The 26,949-nt window shown below is 43.6% G+C and overlaps 1 protein-coding gene across 7 annotated transcripts in view; it reads left to right on the plus strand.

Annotated features, from left to right (window-relative positions):
• CTBP1 (C-terminal binding protein 1) overlaps nucleotides 1-26,949 on the plus strand; it is a 291,189-nt gene that overhangs the window by 220,855 nt on the left and 43,385 nt on the right. For all 7 annotated transcript variants that reach the window (XM_040419242.1, XM_040419240.1, XM_040419245.1 and 4 more), the window contains one exon: nucleotides 20,633-20,787. In XM_040419242.1, the coding sequence (XP_040275176.1) occupies nucleotides 20,633-20,787 (155 nt within the window). The remainder of the gene's footprint in view (nucleotides 1-20,632; nucleotides 20,788-26,949) is intronic.

The raw sequence follows: 26,949 nt of genomic DNA on the forward strand, positions 1-26,949 counted from the left end.
GTTATGTGTGGGCTTTTTCATAGGGCTGCTAAGGCGATGACTAACTCATCGTTCTCGTGAGTGATTTGGGGGGGGGGGGGGGTCTACCAATTATTTCATTTAACCGACTGATCAAAGTCTAAAATGTTCTATTGATGGGCCACAGGATTATTATTTTTGGATTTAAATTTTGGTGCTGTTCTTCCTATGGAACCACGGTTTTCAACATCAGCACATGCTGGGGGTAGTAGTTTGACCAGTCTGGAGCAATGATGATGGTGTGTGGACCCTGGTTATGTCTTGGCTTTTTGTGGTCCATCCTGGTTCTAAAGGCTGCTCCAACTGCATACCGGAGACCTGGGGTAATATAGATAATAGGGGAGATTTATCAAGACTGCTGTGAAGAAGACCTGGCTTAGTTTTCCATGGCAGCCAATCAGATTCCACCTTTAATTTTTCAGAGCTCCTCTGAAAATTGAAAGGTTGAATCTGATTGGTTGCTATGGGAAACTAAGCCAGCTCTCCTTCACAGCAGTTTTGATAAATATATTTGTGTGCACATTCCTTCCTGTGGTTTTCTGTGAATGACCCTGATCACATAGTTGAAGATTAACTAGTGACTAGTCTAGTCTGTCACGAAAGTGTTAGCGCGCTAATCTTTTTTGGGGGCCCCACCCTTAAGAGCTGCATTAGTGATCTGCGGGGGCAATATTAACACTTTCACTGCAGGGCTGGTCAGCTGAGAGGTAGTAGTTTTTAAAATGGGCCTAGAGGAGCCTTAGAGATTCTCAGGACCACCAACACCTACAGTACTTACTCAACCATAAAAATATTTTTTTAAATATGCCTTTTCAAGCTGAAAATTGGCCTGTGTAAAAGACCCTTAAGTTGCTACCATCTTGCTTTTCCTGGCTAGGACTTGTAGTGCTTGGCACCATCTCGATACCAAAAGGTTATGGAGATCTGCTGTTGTCACCCACAGGGCATGTTCTGTGTTGCTAAGCAACATGGCCTAAAGTACTCATTAGGCAACAGGAAAGGGTACTTAAAGGGATTATCTACTGACATCTCCCCACCTCTGCCTTAATATGAAAATATTGTTAAAGGGGGTGGTCCCCATTTAAGACCCATTTTTTCAGCAATGTGTGGCTCAGTGAAGGAGTAACCTTGGCGATAATAGCTGAATGATGGTGGTTCTGGCAACTCAACTATCGGGAACGTGATTAGAGGGCTCATAAAATAAGAAGATGGGAACGCAACGCCTCATTGAGCAGCGTATCCACTAGAAGATGGCGGATACCATAAAGCAGTAGTTTTTCTGGGCACAATTTGGCGTTGTCAACATGGATGCTGGGGGTTTCCTCTATGTCCACGTCCGGTTAGTTTTGCTCCTCAGTGGACAGAACCATGTGCACCAGGACTGTTTCATGCCACTGTGCTGTGGACCCATATTGTCCTCTGTATACCGCCTTACGATGCCCACATAGGGCACCATTAATATGGCATCTGTGTATGAATTTGGAGGCTCACACACATTTTCAGGTGGAGCTCACTTTGATGGGTGCTGTCATGGTGCCATACAACCGAGCTCTTATGGAGCAGTAACGTGGCCATGAGTCCGACAACTCGGCCTGTCCCCTACAATTACTGCTCAGGGGCTGACTAATATTCTGTTTCTCTTATAATGGGAATTGCCTTTTGAGCAATTCTTTACTCCAAAGCTTTACTTAAGTAGTACCCCGCCACAGGATTTTAACCACGCTGTTTCCTAGATTGGTCTGCTCATCATCCCGTTTTTTTCAAAGCCGATTATGACGGCGACGGCTCCTGAAGAAGCAGCTGTCAGCTCTACCTTCTTTCTACCAGTCATCGCCACTGGGGAAGGGAAGAAAACAATCAGGGCCGTGTGTCATTCATGTCATGTCGCACAGCTTTTCGTTATTTTTTGTGTCCATTTGGGCCATTTCATTTTATGTTGTCGGACTACAATTTTTTTATTGTTTTGATCCAGGTCCTTATAGGTGTCACCATGGTAGATTTTACATTTTACAATATTATATTATTATTATTATTATTATATATAATTTTTTATTTTATTTTTTTCATTTTATGTTACTTACATTTTTTTAGCGTTGCACTTATTCTTTTTGTTTTGTTTTTTAGTTTAATTTGGAAAGCCAACCCCAAGAAGTGGAAAAATTGGGTTATTTCTTTATTTTAACATGGTTGACGGGTGCTAAACATTCATGGATTTATGTACCCGAGGGCCCTTCTCTATACATATATGGGATACTGTCCAATGGATGTCTTGCAGGCACAATTACATCCTTATTTAAGAGCACAGGGAATAGATGTATGACCTTGGGAATAGCCGGCCTTACTAGTCTGTAATGTGCCTGGTTTTTCCTCATCTCTCAGGCTCAGTGTGGGACCAGCCTGGTAATCGATGTGGCGACTTTGCCATTCAACAGATTCCTACATGATGGTGTAGTGAGCTGACCTGCAGTCCTATGTAAACTAACTTCATTAGGGTGAAGCATATTGGGCACCCCCATGGGCTCCATAGCGGTGGCATGGCATTAACTTGGGTGAATTTTCTTTTTTTTGTCCTAATTTAACCAGTAGGTGGTAATTGAGGGGTAGAGATTATCCGGCTCTCTTACATGTGTATACCATAAGTGTCCAGCCTGATCTTCATTATAACCCTAATACATACAGATGATGCCTGACTGGCCGATAACCCTTATGGAGGCATCAGGCAAATCAATAATCACCTCGCTCCTCGACACCAAGAATTGCCTTGGGAAGGGATTGGAGAAAATCGGCCATAATTACCTCAGGGCTTTTGTATACACCCAGAATGTCCCACCCTGGGCTGACACACACACAAAACAGGATCGTCCTGAAGGAGCAGCCACATCTTAGGGATCATGTTCAGCCTCAATTATGGTTGTCACTCAGCTCTCCCCAGTTAATGAGTCCAGTTCTGCCATAAATAAGATGACTTTTGTGACTTCAAAAAAGCTGACATCCTGTATTGGCTTCTCAGTGACCTTGAAAATGTTTTGGGATTTCCAGGTGGTTCCTCATCCAAAATCCTTAAAGGGGATTTCCAGTATCTAGATATTGATGGCCTATCCTCAGGATAGGTCATCAGGATCAGTTCGGTGGAGGCCTGACACCCGTCAACCCCCAGATATGGCAGGTGTAGAATTGAGCTATAGGTCAGTTTCTGGCGTAAAGTATATAGAATCTGTCAGGCCACATGAAGTTGTGTCCCATTTCTGTTAGTAAGGGTTGAAAGGTGTTCTTGCATTGTGACCATGTACTAAAGGTGTTTTCGGGGCTCCCAACAGGTCCCACAAAGCTAATATAATATGTTGAAGTTGCTGGAGCAGTCGCTCGGGAACCTGGTCAAGTGACGCTCTTCTTCTGAAAATCCGGCTTCTGTCGACCTCACGTCCTTTACCAGTTTTCCGGCCTGGGCTATGGACTGAGTGTCCCTTCCTTTGCGGACGGGGCCAGAACTGTTCATCTGCTTGGACGATGTGCAAATTCCTGAATCCACCTCATCTGCACATGACGAAAAGTCCTGGCCCTGTCCACAGTGGAAGTGACGTCCAATCAATGGGTCAGGCCGGAAACCTGGTAAAGTAATGATTCCGGTCGTGTTGCATCAGGTGACATAACACAACTGCTCCGTGAGAGACACAAAAGAAGAAACCTGATGGATTTTTGGTTGCACTCGGCTTTTCCGTGTACCGTTATAATACTGGTCTTCCAATGTGATAGGGTCTGGGTGTAGCTGCTGTTTCTGCCCCCACTATTTATTGTGTTTTCTTTGTGTTTTTCCTCTGTTCGTGTACATTTGGCTGACATTGACCCGCAGTATAGCCATTTCATGAGGTCATAAGATCGGATGGCCAAAAGTTGTGTCCATCTGTTCACGCTCTGGAGCGCTTTGTCGAATGTGTCATTGCCGGCTGTGTGTGGTCAGAAAATGAGCTCATAGTTGTCAGATTTCTTCCAAACTCTTTATCCGCATCAAAGAATTTTTCAATGGAATTAATGGCCTCTGATCAATCTCCTCGTCCCGTTAGTAAGATTTTTTTAATGTATCGCTCTACCCAAGAACCAGCCGTCTGGTTTATAAAAAAGTGTCTTTCTCGCTGGAGGACCTTACACAGACAACCCATTGATTTTGAATGTGTAATGCTTCAAGTCCCCTATGGTGGCGCTGCAGGGAAACTGAACACTTACTGCCAGGTTTCCACACAGATCAGAGCTGATCGATGGGGGTCTCTTTGTGATCAGCTTATTTTTAATGGACCCTTCTAAAAAGTAGGGATTGTCTATGTTAAATATAGATACGTTACATTTTGAGATCCCCGAGATGAGGGCTTTAAGGGTTGAAAACTTGGTAAACTGGGGAATTCCTTTACGGCAAAAGCGATTTGTGGGAACAAAGGAGCATATGTAGGAAAAGTCTTAGCCTAGGTGAGAGATTTTCATAGTTGTGACACCTTGCAGTGCAGCAGTGTTCCGTGGTCCTGGATTTGTGGACCATTCATGATCAGTCTCATCCATGGGCTTGGTGAAAAACCCTAGGGAAGTACACTATCCCTGCTCCTTACATTACGGGTTCAGCATATATTTGTTCTGCACTGTGCCCTTCGTATCTTGTCCTCCCGTCCATGACAAGACACGGCATTGATGTGACGCTGCCATCTCGATTGACTCGTCCTTTGCTGCGAGCGCTCGCTTACATAATATTCCTTGATTTTGAAGATGGCTGGATGTGACGTGACCACTGAGTTTATGCTCTGCGTTCCTCTGCCTGCAAGCAAACTCCTCTGATGTCGCATGTAGGAGAAAAACAATCCCGAAATCTTCCTGCTTGGTTAACCCTTTCCCCATCCCCCCTGAAGTTGGGCTTTTATAGGTTTCCAAGGGCATTGGGATAACTAGAAGCAAGCACATGGGTACGACACAGGCCGGAGATTGCAGTGTAGCGCTTTATACGTTGCGTTGCAATCCTCAAGGTACTGAAATGCAACCCTGTGTCCCATCGAATCAGAAAGGGTTCAGACTTATCAGTGTTACGAAAAATCTCAGTGCAGCCCTATCCTTAAAGGGTTCGTCAAGAATCAACCAAAAACAGCGCCGCACCTCTCCACAGGTTGCATGTAGTATTGCAGTTCAGCCCCATTCACTTCATTGGAGCTGAGCGGTAATACCAGGCACAACCCGTGATCAGGCGTGGCTCTGTTTCAGGAAGAAAGTGGCCATGTTTTTTGTAATCCTGCAAAGTTACCATAAGGCGCTTGTTTATTCTTTGCTAGCGGATTGTGGCGCAGATTCCGGTTGTTTAAAGCGACAACTGTTTCAAGAAGTGACATGCCCCTTCTGGTCCCAGTGTCCAGACAGATGCCGTTGGAAGCCGCCGTGGGTGTCCACTTGTGGTTTAGCTCCATTCAATGGGGCTAAACTGTGAGTGGCGGCATTTAAAGTAAAAAACCGCCATGCTGTCCTAATCAGCCGCCACGGTTTCTGTGTGAATGGGTCTCAGGTCTCCCCTTACATTTTCCATGGGGGCTCTCGCCAACCCCATGCATCTTTATGTAAATTAGTGTCCAGTCGGGGGAGCCTATGGTCTTCCATATGGCCAGCTATATCTTACGGTAAAATATATTGTGAACCCTCGCCTGTAGGGGCGGTGTTTATGTACCTATCCCCTTCATAGCCCAGACTGTATAATATTACCGCCTGCTGTGCCTTCTTTACAGGCATGTCACTGTACTGACTAGTCGTATAAACGGTGTGGCCTGCGGAACGCTCGCCACCTCCACAGTGTGAGCAATCAGCACACAGCCGAAGGTTAATTGAAATCCAATGTGTGATTTGCACATCTTATATTTGGTTCGAGCAAAGGGTGATAAATAAAAAGGCAGTCAAAGCAGCGGTGACATTAGGAAATGTCAACGGTAGATCTGGCGTGTCAGCTCTTTTAATATAGAGCACTCGGAAGCCATTTTATTGTTTTTATAGCGTTTTAAGTCGGGGGTGTGTACAGGATTAGAATAACATGGCTCTTTCCTGCCTAAAACAACGCCGCCTCTGTCCACAGGTTGTGTGTGGTATTGCAGCTCAGAAAACTTCAATTTAAGGAGTACTGTTGTTTTTTGTAGCACAACGGAAGTGGGGATTACAGGGAATAAGCAGGAGCCCAAGGCTCGGGATGCATTGTCCCTATGCTCTAGTAGTGTACATTTTGACACTGTGCTGTAGGCCCCCTTCCGGTAGTGGTCAACACTACCACCCCCAAAACCATCTAGCATAGGAGGCGCTTGTTTGCCCCATCTCTTTTTTTATTTAATTTTTAGGACCTTTGGGTTGGTTCCTCACAACCTTTATTTGCAAATGTTGTAGGGCTTGTGAAGAGATCTCTTACATAGGTGCTCACCACCTGTAGGATTGAGGTGGATACAACAAAATGTCTATTGGGTCCCCGAGGCTGCTATGTGATTTGCCTCTATAATAGACCCACTCCCCTGCGTTTTATGGCTACAAGATGAGACTAAAAGACTAACATTTACCATTGAGTCCTACTGGACTTTTGCCTGGATCAAAGGTGGAGAAGTCTTGGCCTAGCTTTAATTTTTTATTTTTATTTTTTTACATTATTTTGTTTTATGGGGTATCATGTTCCTGCAGTGGCCAAGGACCGTTGGCTAATTGTATCTCCATAAATGATCTCAGGAGCATGAAAACCTAAAATTCGACTGTACATGACACCTGCCTAAGTCAACGTACCTGGTCCCCTCCGTATCTCCAATCTGGTCCCCCATCACGATGGCTGCCACCGTCATGATCTCTTACTCATCAAATGTAAGATAAGTCCCTCCTGTACACTGCTCTTGTACATTGTAGGCACTTTCCTTCTGAGATCAGTGGAGGAGGGAGGGGGTTATATCTTCAACTTTCCCACAGCACTCTGGATGAAGAAGTCTGAGACATCGGTGGCCATCTTGAAAGGAATCTGACAGGGGACCAAAATGGAGGGACGAAGGACAGAGACATCGGTGGCCATCTTGAAAGGAATCTGACAGGGGACCAAAATGGAGGGACGAAGGACAGAGACATCGGTGGCCATCTTGAAACGAATCTGACGGGGGACCAAAATGGAGGGACGAAGGACACCAAGTATGATTATACATGTTGTGTATAGTGAAATTTAAGGCATGGACTGAAGCGCTACTGATGGCCCTAGACCATCAGGGACTTCACCATAACCCCATTTCCCTTTGGGCATTGCCTGGCAATATTATTTTGTGGGGACAGTAGTTGTTTTATGTATAGTCAGTCTAAAGGAGCCCTACACGTTCAATATCTGTCGGGAGAGTGGAGAAGGACGCTGCCAGACACTTAATTTCACCCAATCCTCGTCTCCCCCGACATCATCTGTCGCAAGAGAGTTGGTCGCTCCTTACACACATTACAGTGTCGGCCAAACCCACCGTTCTCGACGGGTTTGGCCAACAACGGACTAATGTGTATGACCAGCTTTAGGGTAAGCTCACACATGTCAAATTTGGTGGTATTTCCCATAATGTGAAATCCACGTAAATGATGCAGAAGAACCCCACCCAGCATTTCAGAGTTGGGGCTGCTGGAGTATGACGTGGGTGGGGGTTTGCTTGATGTCTGTCTTCTACTGTGGCTGAATATCTCTTACTGTTCCCATGACAACAGAGTCCACATTTCATGTGTGTGTGTATATAAGTACATACACACACACACACACACACTATACATACTTACTTTACAGGCGTGTATTAGAATTTTGACCTTTTTATATATTATGGGTGTTTTTTTTTTTTTTTTGTATATAAGGGCTGAGGCTCTCTCTTGTCTTCTCATGACAACATTTCCTGCCCTTGTGGTCTGGCAGCTTATTTTTATCATAGGAACGCTGAACCTTAGAATCTCGCATAAATTTTACTACAGTAGGTTACAAAATAACGTGATCTGAAATAAGAAATCTGATCTGGGTGATAGCGTCGGGCAAGGCACATGAGCTGATGTTGCTGGATCAAATCTAATTAGGCATATTGCTATATTGCCTTGGCTCCATATATGTTGTTTCTTATCCATACATTGCACTCCCATGGCGCCTTAGGCTGCTGCCTCCTCTGCCTACCGCTTTTTTGCCCCTGTCAGAAGTGATACTTCTTTTTTTGCAGTTATGCCTCATTTTTTTATTTTATTTTTGTCTTGCTCTGTTTATTCCGGAGTAGTCATGATATTCAGTGCTTGTCTGATAAATGCATTTTTTATGTCTGCACACTGTAATTCACTAGTGGCAAGAGTGAAAAAGTGTCTATGTGTGTGTGTATGTGTGTAGATATACAGTACAGACTAAAAGTTTGGACACACCTTCTCATTCAAAGAGTTTTCTTTATTTTCATGACTATGAAAATTGTAGATTCACACTGAAGGCATCAAAACTATGAATTAACACATGTGGAATTATATACATAACAAACAAGTGTGAAACAACTGAAAATATGTCATATTCCAGGTTCTTCAAAGTAGCCACCTTTTGCTTTGATTACTGCTTTGCACACTCTTGGCATTCTCTTGATGAGCTTCAAGAGGTAGTCCCCTGAAATGGTTTTCACTTCACAGGTGTGCCCTGTCAGGTTTAATAATTGGGATTTCTTGCCTTATAAATGGGGTTGGGACCATCAGTTGCGTTGAGGAGAAATCAGGTGGATACACAGCTGATAGTCCTACTGAATAGACTGTTAGAATTTGTATTATGGCAAGAAAAAAGCAGCTAAGTAAAGAAAAACGAGTGGCCATCATTACTTTAAGAATTGAAGGTCAGTCAGTCAGCCGAAAAATTGGGAAAACTTTGAAAGTAAGGGCTATTTGACCATGAAGGAGAGTGATGGGGTGCTGTGCCAGATGACCTGGCCTCCACAGTCACCGGACATGAACCCAATCGAGATGGTTTGGGGTGAGCTGGACCGCAGAGTGAAGGCAAAAGGGCCAACAAGTGCTAAACATCTCTGGGAACTCCTTCAAGACTGTTGGAAGACCATTTCAGGGGACTACCTCTTGAAGCTCATCAAGAGAATGCCAAGAGTGTGCAAAGCAGTAATCAAAGCAAAAGGTGGCTACTTTGAAGAACCTAGAATATGACATATTTTCAGTTGTTTCACACTTGTTTGTTATGTATATAATTCCACATGTGTTAATTCATAGTTTTGATGCCTTCATAGTCATGAAAATAAAGAAAATTCTTTGAATGAGAAGGTGTGTCCAAACTTTTGGTCTGTACTGTAGATATATATATACTTCTAGCAGCCTCTGTGAGTGTGTAACAAGACTGCTCTCCATAGACTTCCAAATGTCTGCCTGTAACGGCAACTTCCCGTCCACAGCCACTGAAGGAAGAGCAGCTCTGGAGCTTCAACTGCTTCTCTAACATAAGGAACATGCAGGCCAAAACCTGGAGCACATGACTATATGCATGTCCATATGCTGCGTTAGACAAGTGTATTGTGGGGTGTAAAGTTCCAGGTTGGGTGCTGGTTATCAAAAAGAGGTCTCAGTGCCTTGAAGTCGTTTTATGAGGGGATTTAGACTACCTGGCACCACAGTAAGTTCTGGACCTAGATCGTCTGTTTAGCGACCATTCAAGGTTGAGCCAAGTAGTTTATCAAATGAAGGAGACCAAAATGGGTCTCAAGATGTATCTCCATTTCCACTCCCCATCCAATATTGCCCTTAGGCAATAAATAGTTTATTACTAGTTTTAGGTTCCCCACTCCTTCAGCTAATTGTAGTTTCACAGAACCGGTTCTAGATTCGGTGTTGCCCAGTATATGCAAGATGTTGTTCTTGGTTGTATTTGAACCTAGGTCCAAGTGCTAACCACTGAGCCAACGTGCTATAAGCCTTTTAGGCCCCAGGAGGCCACACCCCTCCTGTCAACTATCCTCCCCCCAGCACACCCACATTTTTTTTCCTTGAAATTGAAAGAAAATTGCATGAACAAAATTCTGCTTCTACAGAATAAATGCAGCTCAGTTGGAAATGTGCTTTAAGGAGTTATCTGCCTTGGACAGTCTCTACCTACAAGAGTCCTTTTGACCAAAAAAAATTATGACAAAGTGTCACCTTGCGATCAGGTCGAATCTTTAGAGTAAGTGTTTAGTTTCCCTGCAGCGCCACCGGAGACAAAACTAAGCATTACACACAGTACCCACAGTGCATTAAGGGATTTTCAGGGTAATCTAGGTCCGGACAGGTCCTCCAGTGAGATGGACGCTTTGTAGGTGTTGTCCTCTTTGGCCAACAGATAAGGATCCCCATCCATTAACTAAAAATTCTCCAATAGGGTGTACGAAAATATTTTCTAATCCAGACAACCTCCTTGTTTCCTGACGCTACTAATGTAAATGTTCACAAGAGTCGCCCCTGGAGGTAGGCGACATGCCAATACTTTTGGTGCATGATGGCTTTCTCTCGGCGGAGCCTATTTCAGTTTTCTTTACTGGAGGCATAAACACAGCAGTTGATTTTGTAGCGTCTTTACAATGTTTTTATTTTATTTTTATTTTTTTTATCTGTTTTGTGTGCATTGTGTCTTTAACCTCTCCTTTAAGGATTCTGGTTTTGGGCTGTAGTAAGTTTCTTAGATATTTTGAAATCCTTGTATATGTGGGTCATTGTGCTTGATGTTATGAAATTATCGACATTCTGCTGGAATTTTATTTTTGTTTCCAGTTTTTTGCTTTTAAGCAAAATTTCTAATTTTTACAACATTGGCTTTTTCACATACTACGAAACTAGAATACAGAGGGCTACTTGGTGTTGTTCAGCCACCTGGGCTGAGTGTTGGGTCACCGTCCAATTCAGCTGCACACATTAGGTGCCAAATTGGACAAGATCTTGTTTTTGTTTGCTAGAGCCAAGCGGTTTAGTGGCTTCTACTTTCCAGAAATCTCCTATAACCCCTAATTGATTTGGATCAGATTTTGGTCCTTCCTTTGGAGACACCAGATGTATAAGCAGAAAGGTTTGGGGCAAACACAAAATGGTTGAGTAATTCATTGGTCCATAGTTGATTTTGAAGGATTATGAGTATCTTTTGAACACGAGTGGTGTATTTTTTGGTTTCTCTGGACAATTGTATGGAGATTTTTGTTAACTCCATCAGTTTGAATTATTGGGTTACTTCTAACTGGTGAGAGAGGGTAATCTGAATAGAATATTCTTCAATCTAGATATGTACAAAAGCTGATATCCTATGGGTCTGGTAACGAGTGAGGTGCGTCTGACAGTCAGGGAGATTTTAAGGTGGTCAGTCAAGGGCACTTTTTGCCATCTTGTAAAGATTTGCCTTCACTTTACGATTAGTGGCTTCCAACAAACCAGAAAATTTGATGCTCCCTTCACTGTTTTCTCCATGCATACACCCACGACCCGAGGCCACATACAAATGACCAAGAGAGCCAAAGTGCAGGAAAAACTTAGAAAGGCACTCACCAGCGCCCCCTTCATTCTCAGAATCGGTGGTGGACCAAAAGGACCTGGCTTTGAGATAAATATGGCTGATTTCCATGTTTTCCTAACCCTGTAGAGCCTCTTTAAATTTGTAGTCATGATGGGGAAAAAGGTGTGTGGTGTGACTTCCTCAAATTTGGCTTTGAAAAACAAAAATGTTAAAGGCCAAAGAGGCTCATAATAATGTATTGCAAATGAGAGAACGTACACAGTATAGTGTCTGTAGTAGGTCTTCTGGTGACATACACGTTTTTCCTGTCTCCTTCATAACTAAGAAATCCAGCAAAGCCTATAATGTAAAGTCAATAATAGCCAGTAGATCTTGTCCTGATTGTTATACTACCGCCCCGAGGGGAGATACTATGACAACCAGTTACAGCGTTAATGGGTGGAGACCTCCGCAGCCACAACCTGAGTGGTATGTGTGAAGATCTATACATTCAACCTTCATATGATAGTATACTCGGGCTGTGAATATGGGAAAGAAGATATGTTGCAATATAGGCTTGGAAAAACCTGGCCAATTTCTTCCAAAAACTGAAAGAACATGTCACACATTTCGACTTCTCTGTCACATTACCTTCAATGGAGATGAGGAGCAATACCAGGTACAATCTATGTACAGATATGGCGCTGTTTTTTTTTTTTTTTAAAAATCGGCCATGTTTTTCTAATCTATTACGCATTGTTAGGCAAGGTATCCTTGGCTTGGCTTGCCATCATTAACAAATTATGCTGCAAACCAAGTACCCAAGGATGGAAAATTGTCATAGAAGGATCCAAAAACTGCGCTACTTTTGTCCATGGTCTCTGTCTGGTATTACAGCGCCATTCAAGGGAATGCTACAATACTAATACTCACTGCCAACACGAAGAGTGGTACTGTTTCTCAACAAAGAAAGTAGATCTTTTATATTTAGGAATGTCTCCATCCATATTTTTTTGAAGTTGTCTTATCTGAGACGATACTTTTTAGAAAGCAGCCGCAGGTCCACCCCAGCAAACAGCAAATTTTTATCAGGAGAAGCCGTGGCCAGCCGAGAGTTTCCCTGAAATTAGTTGTTCTCTGCACGGACTTATAAATGAAGGACCTTATGGTATCCATATGCTCTGTTAGTGCTCATGTGCAGGGTATAGGGTTTCCAAAAAAAAGTATACATATGTGAAGTGGTCTGTATGGTGCCCAAGTTAAAATGATTAAGAACATGTGATATCTTTTGCCTTTGGAGTCACAGATTGTGCTTGGCATCTACTTCTCCAGCTCTTCAATGTCTACGATGATTGAAGAACAAGTCAATATCTCTCCTCTTGCGTCCAGTCTTATTTTTTTTCATACAAGTAACTAAAGTTTGTTAGAGGCATAAGGCATTGACAAAAAAATTCTGAAACCACCAAGATTTTGTCTCTTTGTGACCGTTCTGACCTCGTGGTACAATCGATGCTGTGATAACATCTGCAGAAACTTCCTCCTTTAGTAGCACATTCAATTTTCTTGTTCCTGTCTTAGTAGTTTTCATGTTCTCAGTTTGTATTTCTTTCTACAACTTTTTTGCTTTTTGAGCTAATCATGTAAGGAAGAGAAAAAAAAAGTACAATCTGACAGGAGGTGTAGGGTTTAGCCCTAATAAAACATCTGAGTTGTTAGACCTTCAGCCCGAGGACCAATTGGTTAATTGTTTCATCTACTCTATGGCCAACAGTCCCGACTCCCTCATAAATATACATGCTTGGATTGGCCAAGTGTGCACATTTCTGGGGTTCCAGAACTTGAGTATCGTTGACCTATCCTCAGGATAGGTCATCAGTATCAGATCGTTATGGGTCCGACCCCCAGAACGCTGCATAGGTACATTATTACTGTAGGTTGCTTATGGGGGAAAGTCCTGGAATTACCAAGAAAACCTTGCCCATTGTGAAATTTTGAAGAGTGTAATAGAGATTTTTGTAAAGATTTGACTTGGGAAATGGGCAGGACTCAGTCATGTATTAGTTTAGTGGTTTGAAACATAGAAGGTGTTCCTTACGCCACGTTCTTACCTTCAACTTAGGCCCCGGAGAACTTGACTTGTGGTAGAAGCACAATTCTTCTCTTGTGTGGCTTTTCCCCTTTATATTGTGTTAACAGAAGTTCAGCCAAACTTATGTCTGTTGTGTTTGGATTCAGCTCTGTTGTTCTTTGCCTAATCTATGCCGACCAGTCTTTATTTTTCCATTCTTTTTTTTCTATTTCTTCCCTTTTTCCTATTTTCTTTGCCTTTGCTGTGAACTTGGCGGTGTAAAGTTGCCTTTTTTTTCTTTTAACTCATTGAGTGTAAGAAAACAGATTTTTTTTTTCTTTAGTAAAAATGCAGTTTTGCCTGGTAAGAGTTGATCCTCCAGCAAACTTTCCCTATAAGGCCTCTTTCACACGGGCGTGTCCGGATTAGGTCCGGATGCGTCCCGGTGCATTGCGGCAAACCCGCGCGAGTAGGAACTTTTGACTGCGATTGCGTTCCGATGTTCAGTTTTTATCGCGCGGGTGCAATGTGTTTTGCACGCGCGTGATAAAAAACCGACTCTGGTACCCAGACCCGAACTTCTTTACAGAAGTTCAGGTTTGGGTTAGTTGTAGTGTAGATTGTATTATTTCCCCTTATAACATGGTTATAAGGGAAAATAATAGCATTCTGAATACAGAATGCATAGTAAAGTAGGGCTGGAGGGGTTAAAAAAATAAAAATTTAACTCACCTTAATCCACTTGTTCGCGCAGCCGGCATCTCTTCTGTCTTTAACTGTGAGCATTAGGACCTTTGATGACGTCACTGCGTTCATCACATGGTCCATCACATGATCCATCACCATGTTGATGGATCATGTGATGAGCGTAGTGACGTCATCAAAGGTCCTATTGCTCACAGATGAAGACAGAAGAGATGGCGGCTGCGCGAACAAGTGGATTAAGGTGAGTTAATTTTTATTTTATTTTTATTTTTATTTTTTTAACCCCTCCAGCCCTATTTTACTATGGATTCTGTATTCAGAATGCTATTATTTTCCCTTATAACCATGTTATAAGGGGAAATAATAATGATCGGGTCCCCATCCCGATCGTCACCTAGCAACCGTGCGTGAAAATCGCACCGCATCCACACTTGCTTGCGGATGCTTGCGATTTTCACGCAACCCCATTCATTTCTATGGAGCCTGCGTTACGTGAAAAACGCACAAAGAGGAGCATGCTGCGATTTTCACGCAAAGCACAAGTGATGCGTGAAAATCACCGCTCATGTGCACAGCCCCATAGAAATTAATGGGTCAGGATTCAGTGCGGGTGCAATGCGTTCAACTCACACATCGCATCCGCGCGGAATACTCGCCCGTGTGAAAGGGGCCTTAGGGCTTTAAAGGAGTTGTATGGACAAACATAGCTGCCTTTTTTTAAAATAAAAAAACAATGCTTCACCTTGTTACAGGTTGTGTGTGATATTGCATCTCTGCCTTGTTGAACTGCAAGACCAGACACAACCTTTGGGTTACTAAAGCAGTCATGTTTTTCTAATTTTGGACAGCCCCTTTAAGCCATCAAGCCAGTCCAAAAAAATTTGATTTAGACCAGGGGTCTCCAAACTTTTCAACAGGAGGGCCACATTGAAGATTTTACAAGTATTCGGGGGCCGGAAAAAAAAATCAGTTATGTATTAAATTAAATGTATATATTTTACATGGATCGTTTTTGTAATCAGCATGATATGACTGAGAACAAAAGAGAAAAAACTTTAGCAAAACAACGCAAAGACACCCGTGTCCCTATCAGCGGTGTCCCCATCAGCACAAAAATGTCCCCATCAGCACAGCAATGTCCCCATCAGCACAGCAATGTCCCCATCAGCACAGCAATGTCCCCATCAGCACAGCAATGTCCCCATCAGCACAGCAATGTCCCCATCAGCACAGCAATGTCCCCATCAGCACAGCAATGTCCCCATCAGCACAGCAATGTCCCCATCAGCACAGCAATGTCCCCATCAGCACAGCAATGTCAGCATCAGCACAGCAATGTCAGCATCAGCACAGCAATGTCCCCATCAGCACAGCAATGTCCCCATCAGCACAGCAATGTCCCCATCAGCACAGCAATGTCCCCATCAGCACAGCAATGTCCCCATCAGCACAGCAATGTCCCCATCAGCACAGCAATGTCCCCATCAGCACAGCAATGTCCCCATCAGCACAGCAATGTCCCCATCAGCACAGCAATGTCCCCATCAGCACAGCAATGTCAGCATCAGCACAGCAATGTCCCCATCAGCCGTGTCACCCTTAAGCACAGCAATGTCCCCATCAACGATGTCCCCATCAGAACAGCAATGTCCCCATCAGCGGAGTCCCCATTAGCAGCTGATAGGGGCCACCACTGATGGGGACACTGCTGTTGGGGACGCGGCTGATGGGGACACCATTGATGGGGACACCCGTGTCCCTATCAGCGGTGTCCCCATCAGAACAGCAATGGCCAAATCAGAACAGCAATGTCCCCATCAGAAAAGCAATATATTACCATAAAAAAAAAAATATTCCCATCAAAAAAACAATATTCCCATCATGGGGACACCCACTGATGGGGACGCTGCTGTTGGGGACATTGCTGTGCTGATGGGGACACCACTGATGGGGACGCTGCTGTTGGGGACATTGCTGTGCTGATGGGGACACCACTGATGGGGACACCATTGATGGGGACACCCGTGTCCCTATCAGCGTTGTCCCCATCAGCACAGCAATGTCCCCATCAGCGGTGTCCCCATCAGCACAGCAATGTCCCCATCAGAACAGCAATGTCAGCAAACTCAGAATACATTTTATTTTGCCCCCTCTCACTCAGAATATATTTTTATTTTGCCCCCTCTCACTCAGAATATATACAATGTGAGAGGGGGCAAAATAAGATATATACAATTTTGCTCCACAGGTGGGGAAAGTGGAATATCGATAAAGAGGGGAAAATGGAATATATACAGAGGGGGCAAAATGGATATAAATAGAGGGGCCCTGTATATATCCATTTTGCCCCCTCTGTATATATTCCATAATCATTTATCCCCTGTGTGTATATATTGCATTTTTGCCCCCTCTGTTATCTGTTTAATTTTTTTTCCATTTTTTTTGCCTTTTTTTCTTATTGAAATATATTTTTGTTCCCCATTGGTCCCCTGTGGAGGATTTCTTGCCTGACATTTAGTTCCATGCCAGGTGCCCCCCTGTGAGTTATAGCCAGGCAGTGGTGGTGTGCACATTTAAAAAAAAAATACTTACCTCGTCAGACTGCTCCGCTCCCGCCTTCTTGCTCTTGCTTGCAGCCCACAATCCTGTCTTCCAGCGTGCGTTGTGTGATCCCGCGAGACCTGGCTGGCGCGATATCACAGCGCCACCAGGCCTGAATGGGTGGAGGCGGAGCCCGAATGGATGGAGGCAGGGCTGGGGTTGGTGGGGCGGCGCAACTACTCACAGAGGCCGGGGGCCCAAGCGACCAGCCATTTACATAAAAATGTTAAAATTACTTGCGATGGGGCGACGGAGCTGCGGGCCCCCCCCACCGCCGGGCCCGGTCGCGGTCGCATCCTCTGCGACCGCGATCGTTACGCCCCTGGGCGGTTGTGCGGATTTGGTTCCTGCAACCTGCCAGCTGCGGGCGGGCCGGATCGAACGCACAATCGGGCCGGATGTGGCCCGCGGGCCGGGGTTTGGAGACCCCTGATTTAGACTATTGTTGGCATCTTTTCAGTTAGGCAATAATCTTTAAAGAGGATATGCAGGATTTTACGACCGATGGCCTATCCTCAGGACAGGCCATCACTATCTGACACCCTGCACACCCGCCAATCAATTGTTCAGCAGTAGTCCTCTCTGTGTGGTTACTGTAGCACTTCCCCAGTTGATGTAATTGGTCCCCTGCTGATCAGATATTGATAGCCTATCCTGAGGTTAGCCATCCTAGCCAACCCCTTTAATCTTTTCTGCTTCCTTCTGGATTAGTCTAGAGGAGACATCTTCTATCTGACTGAGGCGCTTTTAATGGGCGCCAAAATGTAAAAAGAAAATATATGGAAAATTAGACCAGTTACCCTGGAAAGAAGTTGGCGCAGACAAGTCCTTCTTGTCATCTGTGGTTCATTTGATGCCAGACAACTAGATGTCTATACTTTAGAAATTGATATCTTTAGATGTCTATAGAAATTGCATTGAAGGATAATTCTGCCTCTTTTGTACTGTTTTTGCCACGTTACACAGAGTTTAAGCCATTCACACTAATTTAGCCTATAAATTTGCAATTGACGTCAAACTCTGGATCCCAATCTGCTGTCTCAAGAACTTCGCTTTGGGACCATGATGGTATCCTTTGTGCACAGTGTATAGGGTTTTGAAGTTGAGCTTTTACTAAGGTCTTTTAGAATATTTGAAACCACCCAGATAACTTTACGCTATTGCTGAAGACTATATCAAGACTTCTGGGGGGGTACTGTTTCTCCTTAAAGAGGTTCTACACCTTTTTATTACTGATGACATATCCTTTGGATAGATCATCAACATCTGATAGGCATGACTTCAATACCTGTGACCCCCACCGACCAGCGGTTTGAGAAGGCAGAGGAGCTTGCAGTAGCGCCATGGCCTTCTCGCTGTTTCCCGCATGCCCAGTCATGTCACAACTAATATGAATGGCCTGGGTGTTGGACCCCCACTGATCAGATGCTGATGATCTATCTAAAGAATAGTTCATCATTAATAAAAAGGTGTAGAACCGTTTAAGGGGAGCTCCTAGTAGGCATAAGGAGTTTTATAGGCCAGGTAATACTCCCCTGAATTCTGGGAAAAAGACTATTCTACTTGCAAATGAAGACTTCTGTTAATCTTGCAATGATGATATAGAAATTATATATAGAAATTAACCAACAATAATTTTGCTTGGCCTGATAAAAGCAGCCAAGGTATGCCTTGTCAGGTTGTGAAGGCTTTCTTCTACTTGGACATACGTAGGTTGTACCGTTCCATATCTATAAGTTTTAGTCCAGTTTAGTACAAGAGGCATAGGTTGTTCAAGTTTGAAAATACATTAGTAACGTCTGGATGTGTCATGTATCAGATCATTGACTGAAACGATGGAACAAAGGGGAAAAGTTCAAGGCATTGGCTGGTGTCCAAGAGAAAGATGGGAAAAAGGCAGTTCCGTTGTTTTTGTGTTATCCTGTGTGAACTCGTTCCTGTAACCAGTAACCGTACACTCCAGGTTTACATCCAGAAACTAAATAACTTCTATGGGCAGTTTATCAAATCTCTAGCTGAAGGCAAACAATTCCTGAGGGGTGTGGGCACGCAATAGAAGGTCTATTGTATCATTCATTGCCCAAAAAAATATCTAAAAACTTCACCCTTCGCAAACTTTCTTTATGATGGATAATCCAAGAGATTGCAACGTTAGGCGCCTATGAAGGAATGTAAAGTCTAAATATTCCAAGTATTCGTAAGCAAGTCATCTGACCTTAAACGCTTCTCGTAAAAATGGGATTTGGAAAATTTAGGGAATGTACATTTAAATGGCAGCTTCAAGTGAAACATCTTGAAGTCTTCTCTGGCTTTCATGGTCCTATCTCTAAATACAAAAAACAAATGCTGAAGGGGTTGTCCAGGGGCATAAAAATAATAACCCTATTAATATATGGTAGTCTAAATGATGATATCTGCACCGATGTCCTGACTTCGGTGGTCCAGGAAGCTCCACTTCCACCTTTATTCCGACACAGGGAAGGGTCTTCCTTCTTTCTCTTTTGGTGATTTGCATGAAGTCTGTAGTTGTCTGTCTCAGTTCATTAGCTAAACCAGCCCCCTTTCCATCACTGATGATTAAGAACAGAGTTTTTTTTGGGATAATGAAGTGAGAAGGACAGGTGGGCAACTTCGAGCTTGTCCCCTACAGAAAGGGGTGAATTTGCTTGTCTGTACCCAGAAAGAATACGAAAGATGTTCTGACTAGGAGAGGTGGGCTGAAATCAGGACGTAGTGCACCTTTATTATGCTATATTAGTAAGTTTTACTATTTCATATATGAGAACCAGACAGAGAACTTTTTATGTCCCTTGACAACCTAGTTGAGTCATGAATATTTGGTTATGAACCATAAAAATCTTGTCTGTAGATTCATTGGTTGGAATATCATTAGGCACTATTTAGAAATTTTCTTGCCAGTAGATAATGCCAACACAAGTTTACCCTCTGGGGTAACTTTTTTATCGTAAGGACTTTCATAATGAGGGAATTTGTCCTACAAATGTCTCATCCTAGGTTGTCTTTACTTTTGAATGGATTCTTTGTATCTATGGCTAGATTTCTTGTTCGGTTGGCGATTCCAAGTAACATAAGAATTTCATTTTTGATTGGAGCGTCTTTTAGCTTTTCACCCTCCTTGGGGATTCATCAGAAAACATCTACAGGTTCAGATACAGGCTTGTAGGATTTTATGGATCACTCTTCTGAACTGGAACTGTCTTGGACCAACCCTTTTTGATCAAGTAGGTCCACAACTAGCCGATCGCAAGGAGTCCTGTTTTGGGTGAAGCGTTTCTTCAATGCCAATTAAACCTTACATGGCATCCTTTGGCACAGATTGAGTTTATGTACTGAGTAGATGGTCTTCAGAACAAGATCTGCTCTGGCTAATAGCAAAATTAAAGGAATTGGGAAATAAATGCCTACATTTTCCAAAATTCCTGCAATGATATCATAGAGTTCAGAAAGCCTTGTTGGCTAGGAAATGGGAACATTTTCTTTCCCTTTTTGTGATTTAAAAAAAAAAAAATTTAATATTTCCTTTCGTCACTGAATGTTTAAGTAATTATAATTATCTGATAAAGTCAACACAAAATTACATAACCATTTCCTGAGTAAATAAGTGACTTCATGCCAGGTAGAAACTTACTCGGAAAATCATAAAATTTATAGATTGTGCTCTTTACTTCCTTGTCATATATTACCTTTCTCATGGCAAATCCATGCTCTCTGTCAAGAACGCTGTCCTAATTTTCTTTCTTTTTTCCTTTTAGGCATTCGACCTCCGATAATGAATGGGCCCATGCACCCGCGCCCACTTGTGGCCCTGCTGGATGGCAGAGATTGTACAGTAGAAATGCCAATCCTCAAAGACGTAGCCACAGTGGCGTTCTGCGATGCACAGTCCACGCAGGAAATCCATGAGAAGGTAAAGCAACGCAAACCCCATCCTTTTTGTAGAATAGCCAAATGTTTTTGGAAATGTTTTTGTACTCCTAGGGGGACATTTATCAAGACGCCTTCATGGCGCATCCATACGCCAGTCTTGATCTCCCTGCACTGGCTTGAGATGTGCCTAATTTATGAAGAGGCAGATGCCTGTTTAACGGGCGCATCTCTGCCATGCACCAGAAACTCGTCTATGCTGGCTACAGTTTTGCTCAAAAATTGGTGACTTTTTCTAATTCTATACTAGTCTTGTCTTTACAGAAATGGTGGGAGGGACTTAGTTGGATTGGTTATCAGTATCTGATTGGTGGGGGTCCGACTTCCGGCAGCTGATCTGCAGTTCGAAGAGGCCATGGCGCTCCAGTGAGCACAGTGGCCTCCTCACGGCTAGCCAAGCAAGCTTCGTACATTGTATAGCGGCTGTGCCTGATATTGAATGGGGTTGAGCCGCGCCTAGTCCATTTGACTGACGGACTAGGAAGAGGACACGGCATTTTCAAACAGTATATTGGCTGGAGCTTTGGGAGTCGGACCCCCACCAATCAGATAGTGATGAGGATAAGTCGCCAATATCTGACTTTTAGAAAACCCTTTTAGGGTACCTGCTAGGAATGAGCGCATTTCATATTTTGTTTTCAGTTTGTGTTGTGGTATAATGTGAATTGCGTTATGGGTTCCGTTACCACGGACTATAACGCAATTCCATGACGGAATTAGAGGCATTCTATGGCCTGCATAACGGATACGTCTGGTTTCTGTTATGCTGGAGTCCGCATCTTATTGCTACAACATTATCTAAATTTTCAGTATTAGATGCTGCTCGGCACTCGTCTCCGCAGGTAGGATTGAAGAAATGAGCAAGGAACCTGTTGAATATGAAAAAGAATTGAGCCCCTCCCCCCAACCCCCCCCCCCCTCCCCCCTCCGCCAACCATTTGTGAATCGAGCCTGGGCCCTTGTCCAGCATATTTTTTGCTTCTTGGAGGGTAGCCAGTGCATGGTGCTGAGCGTCTTCAGTCAAAGAAAGTCCATTAATTTGTGTGCAAGCCCAGTCTCGAGGTGCTGATTTGGCAGGTAGTCCACAGGCGGGTGACAGCATGTCCATACAACTGCATTGATTCCTCTCTCTTGTCACTCTGCAGCCCTTAGGCTTGGCGTGAAAGCGGGCCAGAATGATTGTCAGCGGGCAGCAGGGTTACAATGGAGCGTACCCCAATGCAATGGAGCTATTTTTTTGTTGAGCATATGTAGAAATACGACCAACGCTAATTAAAAACGAGGAGGGCATCTTTGTATAAAAGCGTTGGGACAGTTAATAGTGTGAGCAGCATAATGGTGACTCCAACAATACATGGACTTCCACTGTGAGACCCAGGGAATTGAAGTCCGTCTTTGACGATGGCTCAGTTTGGTTTGGCCTTAATTAACCACTTATTTGCATAAGATTTGCCTGTTGTACTGGATTTCAATTTCTGTCTCCAACTGCCCTAGCACAGTGTTCCCATCCGTAAGATTTGTAGGTCATCAATGTCCGATCGGCAGGGGTTTGACTCCCAGTACTTGCGCCAATCAGCAGTATTCAGAAGCACTGGAACCGGGTCCGGAATCAACACATCGCTGTCCACTGTGTAGTGGCCGGCCTGTTACTGCAAAGCTGCTTATGCGGCACATAAAATAGTAGTTTGGAAGCAGCGCATCATCCTGTGTAAACAGGTATGTGCTGCCGACAAGCTGTAAGTGTTATGGGATAACCGATCACCGTGGTGATCATTCATCCCCATACAGAGGGGATTACTACTGCATATGCATTTATTGACAAAAAAATAACGCACCAAGGAGTTGTTGGAATGGAATAAAACTTTCCCTATCTGAATATAATGATATCTGTAAGTGATCACAATATTAGAGCGAAAGGAGACGTTTCTTGAGGAAAATTGTGCAGTTGAAAGGAGGCTCTAAGACCCTATAGGGCACCTATGGCCTGGATACATAATGAGATACGGCCTCTAGTCTGGATGCCAGATGACATACGGCCTATAGCCTGGTGACAGAATAAGATACAGTTGGACATGGAGGCATACAGGTTCCATATGGTATCCTGCGGCACATTTGCCGGCAGATGTTACCGCTGGGTCTGTAGATCCTGTACATTTGTAGGTTGCTGAAGCTGACGGCCCAGCTGGTCCCATAAATGCTGGATTGGTGATGATTCTGGTGACTGAGCAGCGAAGGAAGTGTTATAATCTGGAGGAGACATCCCTGGGAAACCCTTGTGTGTGCGGGCGAGCGTTATACTGCTGATAAACACCAGTTGGAAGCCCGGCCATGAGAGGTGACACGTTGCCGCAGGATGTCCTGTACATAGCTCTGAGCTGTTAGTATCCCAAATATCACTACTAGGCGTGACCAACAGTCGTATGTGATGGCTCCCCCCAGATGATCACACCAGAGAAGGCAAGAAAGGAGGAGGAGTGGCCCTGTATGTGAAAGATAGCATTAAATCTAACCTAATACAAGTTGGTGAGGCCAACATAGAGTCAGTTTGGGTTACGTTGCAGTTTGCTCACCATGCAGTAACTCGTGTAGGTGTGATATATAGACCACCTGGTCAAGTTAAAGAATTAGATGATCTACTAGTTGAAGAAATAGCTAAAATGACAATGAAAGGAGAAGTTATCATTATGGGAGATTTCAATCTTCCAGATATAAACTGGAAAACCAAAATAGCAAGTTCTACCAGGAGTACAGATATTCTAAATTCCCTACTGGGGTTATCTCTACAACAAGTGGTTGAGGAGCCAACCCGGAGGGAGGCCATTTTGGATTTGGTATTCACAAATGGGGATTCGGTATATGATGTCATTGTAGGCGAAACCTTGGGATCTAGTGATCACCAGTCAGTGTGGTTTAATATAAGAACTGTGAAAGAGTCCCACCACACAAAAACAAAAGTTTTAGATTTTAGAAAAACAGACTTTTCAAAAATGAAATGAAATTAGTCATAAATGAGTCCTCATCAGACTGGAACGGATTAGATGGAGTCCAGGAGAAATGGGACTACTTAAAAGGTGCATTATTGAAGGCAACAGAAAATTGCATTAGACTTGTCAGTAAAAGCAAAAAAAGGAAGAGACCACTGTGGTACTCAGCAGAAGTGGCCCAAATCATTAAAAATAAAAAGCTAGCATTTTGTAATTATAAAAAAACCCAGAGCAATGAAGATAAGGAAATCTACAAGATTAGGCAGAGAGAGGCCAAGCAAGTTATAAGAACTTCTAAAGCGCAGGCAGAAGAAAAACTAGCTCAGTCTATGAAAAAAGGGGATAAGACATTCTTCAGATATATAAATGAAAAAAGGAAATTAAAACAAGGAATAACTAAATTAAAAACAAAGGACGGAAGGTATGTAGAAGAGAATAAAGGGCTAGCCGACTGCCTTAATGAATACTTCTGTTCAGTTTTTACAAAAGAAAAAGAAGGAGAAGGACCTCCACTAGAAAGGATGACTAATAAATCGTTTGATGCATGTATCTTTACAGAGGAAGATGTTCTAAGTTTGCTGTCTAAAGTGAAGACAAATAAGTCACAGGGGCCTGATGAGATACACCCAAAATTATTAAAAGAGCTTAGTGGTGAGCTGGCAAAACCGTTAACAGATTTATTTAACCAATCATTAGTAACAGGAGTCGTCCCGGAAGATTGGAAATTGGCAAATGTCGTGCCCATTCACAAGAAAGGTAGTAGGGAGGAATCGAGCAACTATAGACCAGTGAGTCTGACATCAATAGTAGGCAAATTAATGGAAACCCTATTAAAGGATAGGATTGTGGAACATCTAAAATCCCATGGATTGCAAGATGAAAAACAACATGGGTTTACTTCAGGGAGATCATGTCAAACAAATCTTATAGATTTTTTTGACTGGGTGACTAAAATAATAGACGGTGGAGGTGCAGTAGACATCGCATATCTAGATTTTAGTAAGGCTTTTGACACTGTCCCACATAGAAGACTTATCAATAAACTGCAGTCATTGAGCATGGACTCCCATATTGTTGAGTGGATTAGGCAGTGGCTGAGTGACAGACAACAGAGGGTTGTAGTCAATGGAGAACATTCAAAACAAGGTCATGTTACCAGTGGGGTTCCACAGGGATCTGTACTGGGACCAATTTTGTTTAATATCTTCATAAGTGATATTGCAAGAGGCCTCGATGGTAAGGTTTGTCTTTTTGCTGATGACACAAAGATATGTAACAGGGTTGATGTTCCTGGAGGGAAACGCCAAATGGAAAAGGATTTAGGAAAACTAGAAGAATGGTCAGAACTCTGGCAACTGAAATTTAATGTGGATAAGTGCAAGATAATGCACCTGGGGCGTAAAAACCCAAGGGCAGAATATAGAATATTTGACACAGTCCTGACCTCAGTATCTGAGGAAAGGGATTTAGGAGTAATTATTTCAGAAGACTTAAAAGTGGGAAGACAATGTAATAGAGCAGCACGAAATGCCAGCAGAATGCTTGGATGTATAGGGAGAGGTATAAGCAGTAGAAAGAGTGAAGTGCTTATGCCGCTGTACAGAACACTGGTGAGACCTCACTTGGAGTATTGTGCTCAGTACTGGAGGCCATATCTCCAGAAGGATATAGATACTCTAGAGAGAGTTCAGAGAAGAGCTACTAAACTAGTACACGGGTTGCAGGATAAAACTTACCAGGAAAGGTTAAAGGACCTTAACATGTATAGCTTGGAAGAAAGACGAGACAGAGGGGATATGATAGAAACTTTTAAATACATAAAGGGAATCAACTCGGTAAAGGAGGAGAGAATATTTATAAGAAGAAAAACTACCACAAGAGGACACAGTTTTAAATTAGAGGGGCAAAGGTTTAAAAGTAATATAAGGAAGTATTACTTTACTGAGAGTAGTGGATGCATGGAATAGCCTTCCTGCAGAAGTGGTAGCTGCAAATACAGTGAAGGGGTTTAAGCATGCATGGGATAGGCATAAGGCTATCCTTCATATAAGATAGGGCCAGGGACTATTCATAGGATTCAGATATATTGGGCAGACTAGATGGGCCAAATGGTTCTTATCTGCCGACACATTCTATGTTTCTATACTAGCCCCGCTCTCCGGCATCCGCGTCGCTCCTGATCCCCGCATGGCCACCATTCCATTTCCCTGTCACACGCATCAAAATATCCCGCAATGGGGTGGGTTGGGGGTTTTGCGGTTGGGGCCATCCCTGTCGCGGCCTGCTATTAGCTGCCCCCATTCACCGGATGTTTTGATCCGCGAGACGGGGAGTTGCTGTGGCGGCTATGTGGGCATCAGGAGCGATGCGGGTGCCAGGGAGTTGGGTAAGTATAACCTATATGAGGGGGCCTTTATAAGGGATTCCTAAATAATACTAGCTGGTATTAGTTTGCTCCTGGGGTCACAGTGCAGTTTTTGGAGCTATGTCCTGTATCGAATCATCCACCTGTGTGTCAGTCACATGACCAGGAGTGAATTTTTTGGTCCACTAGATGTAAACAATAAAGGTTCCTGTTAAAGGGGTTGTCCAAGTTATACTCGGGCAACCCCTTTAAAATGCCTAAAATGACAACTGAATTGATACTTGCCTATTTTCTCCGCTCTTTCTTTCTGCGCTTCGCTCCTGTCCTCACCACTGGGTTTTTTTTTTTTTTTTTGTGACCTGTGTGCATGGAACGCCACCACTGCCACCGATCAGTGTCCTCAGCAGAGATGTCCCATGCATGGCAGAGGCCAGCGATTGGCTGCAGAGGTAACCTGTGCACAGAGCATCACTTCCACAGACTATTACTGGACTGAGGCCAGCGATTGGCATCAGAGGTGCCCTGTGCAGAAAGCAGCACTACTGCAGCCGATCACTGGTGTCAGCAGAGATGTCCCATGCATGGCAAAGGCCAGCGATTGGCTGCAGAGGTAACCTGTGCACAGAGCATTACTTCCACAGCCGATTACTGGTCTGAGGCCATCGATTGGCATCAAAGATGCCCTGTGCAGAGAGCAGCACTACTGCAGCTAAACACTGGTGTCAACAGAGATGTCCTGTGTGTGACTGAGGCCAACGATTGGCTACAGAGGTAACCTGTGCACAGAGCATCACTT

This window comes from Bufo bufo, chromosome 2, assembly GCF_905171765.1.
Source record: "Bufo bufo chromosome 2, aBufBuf1.1, whole genome shotgun sequence".
Taxonomy (NCBI): domain Eukaryota; kingdom Metazoa; phylum Chordata; class Amphibia; order Anura; family Bufonidae; genus Bufo; species Bufo bufo.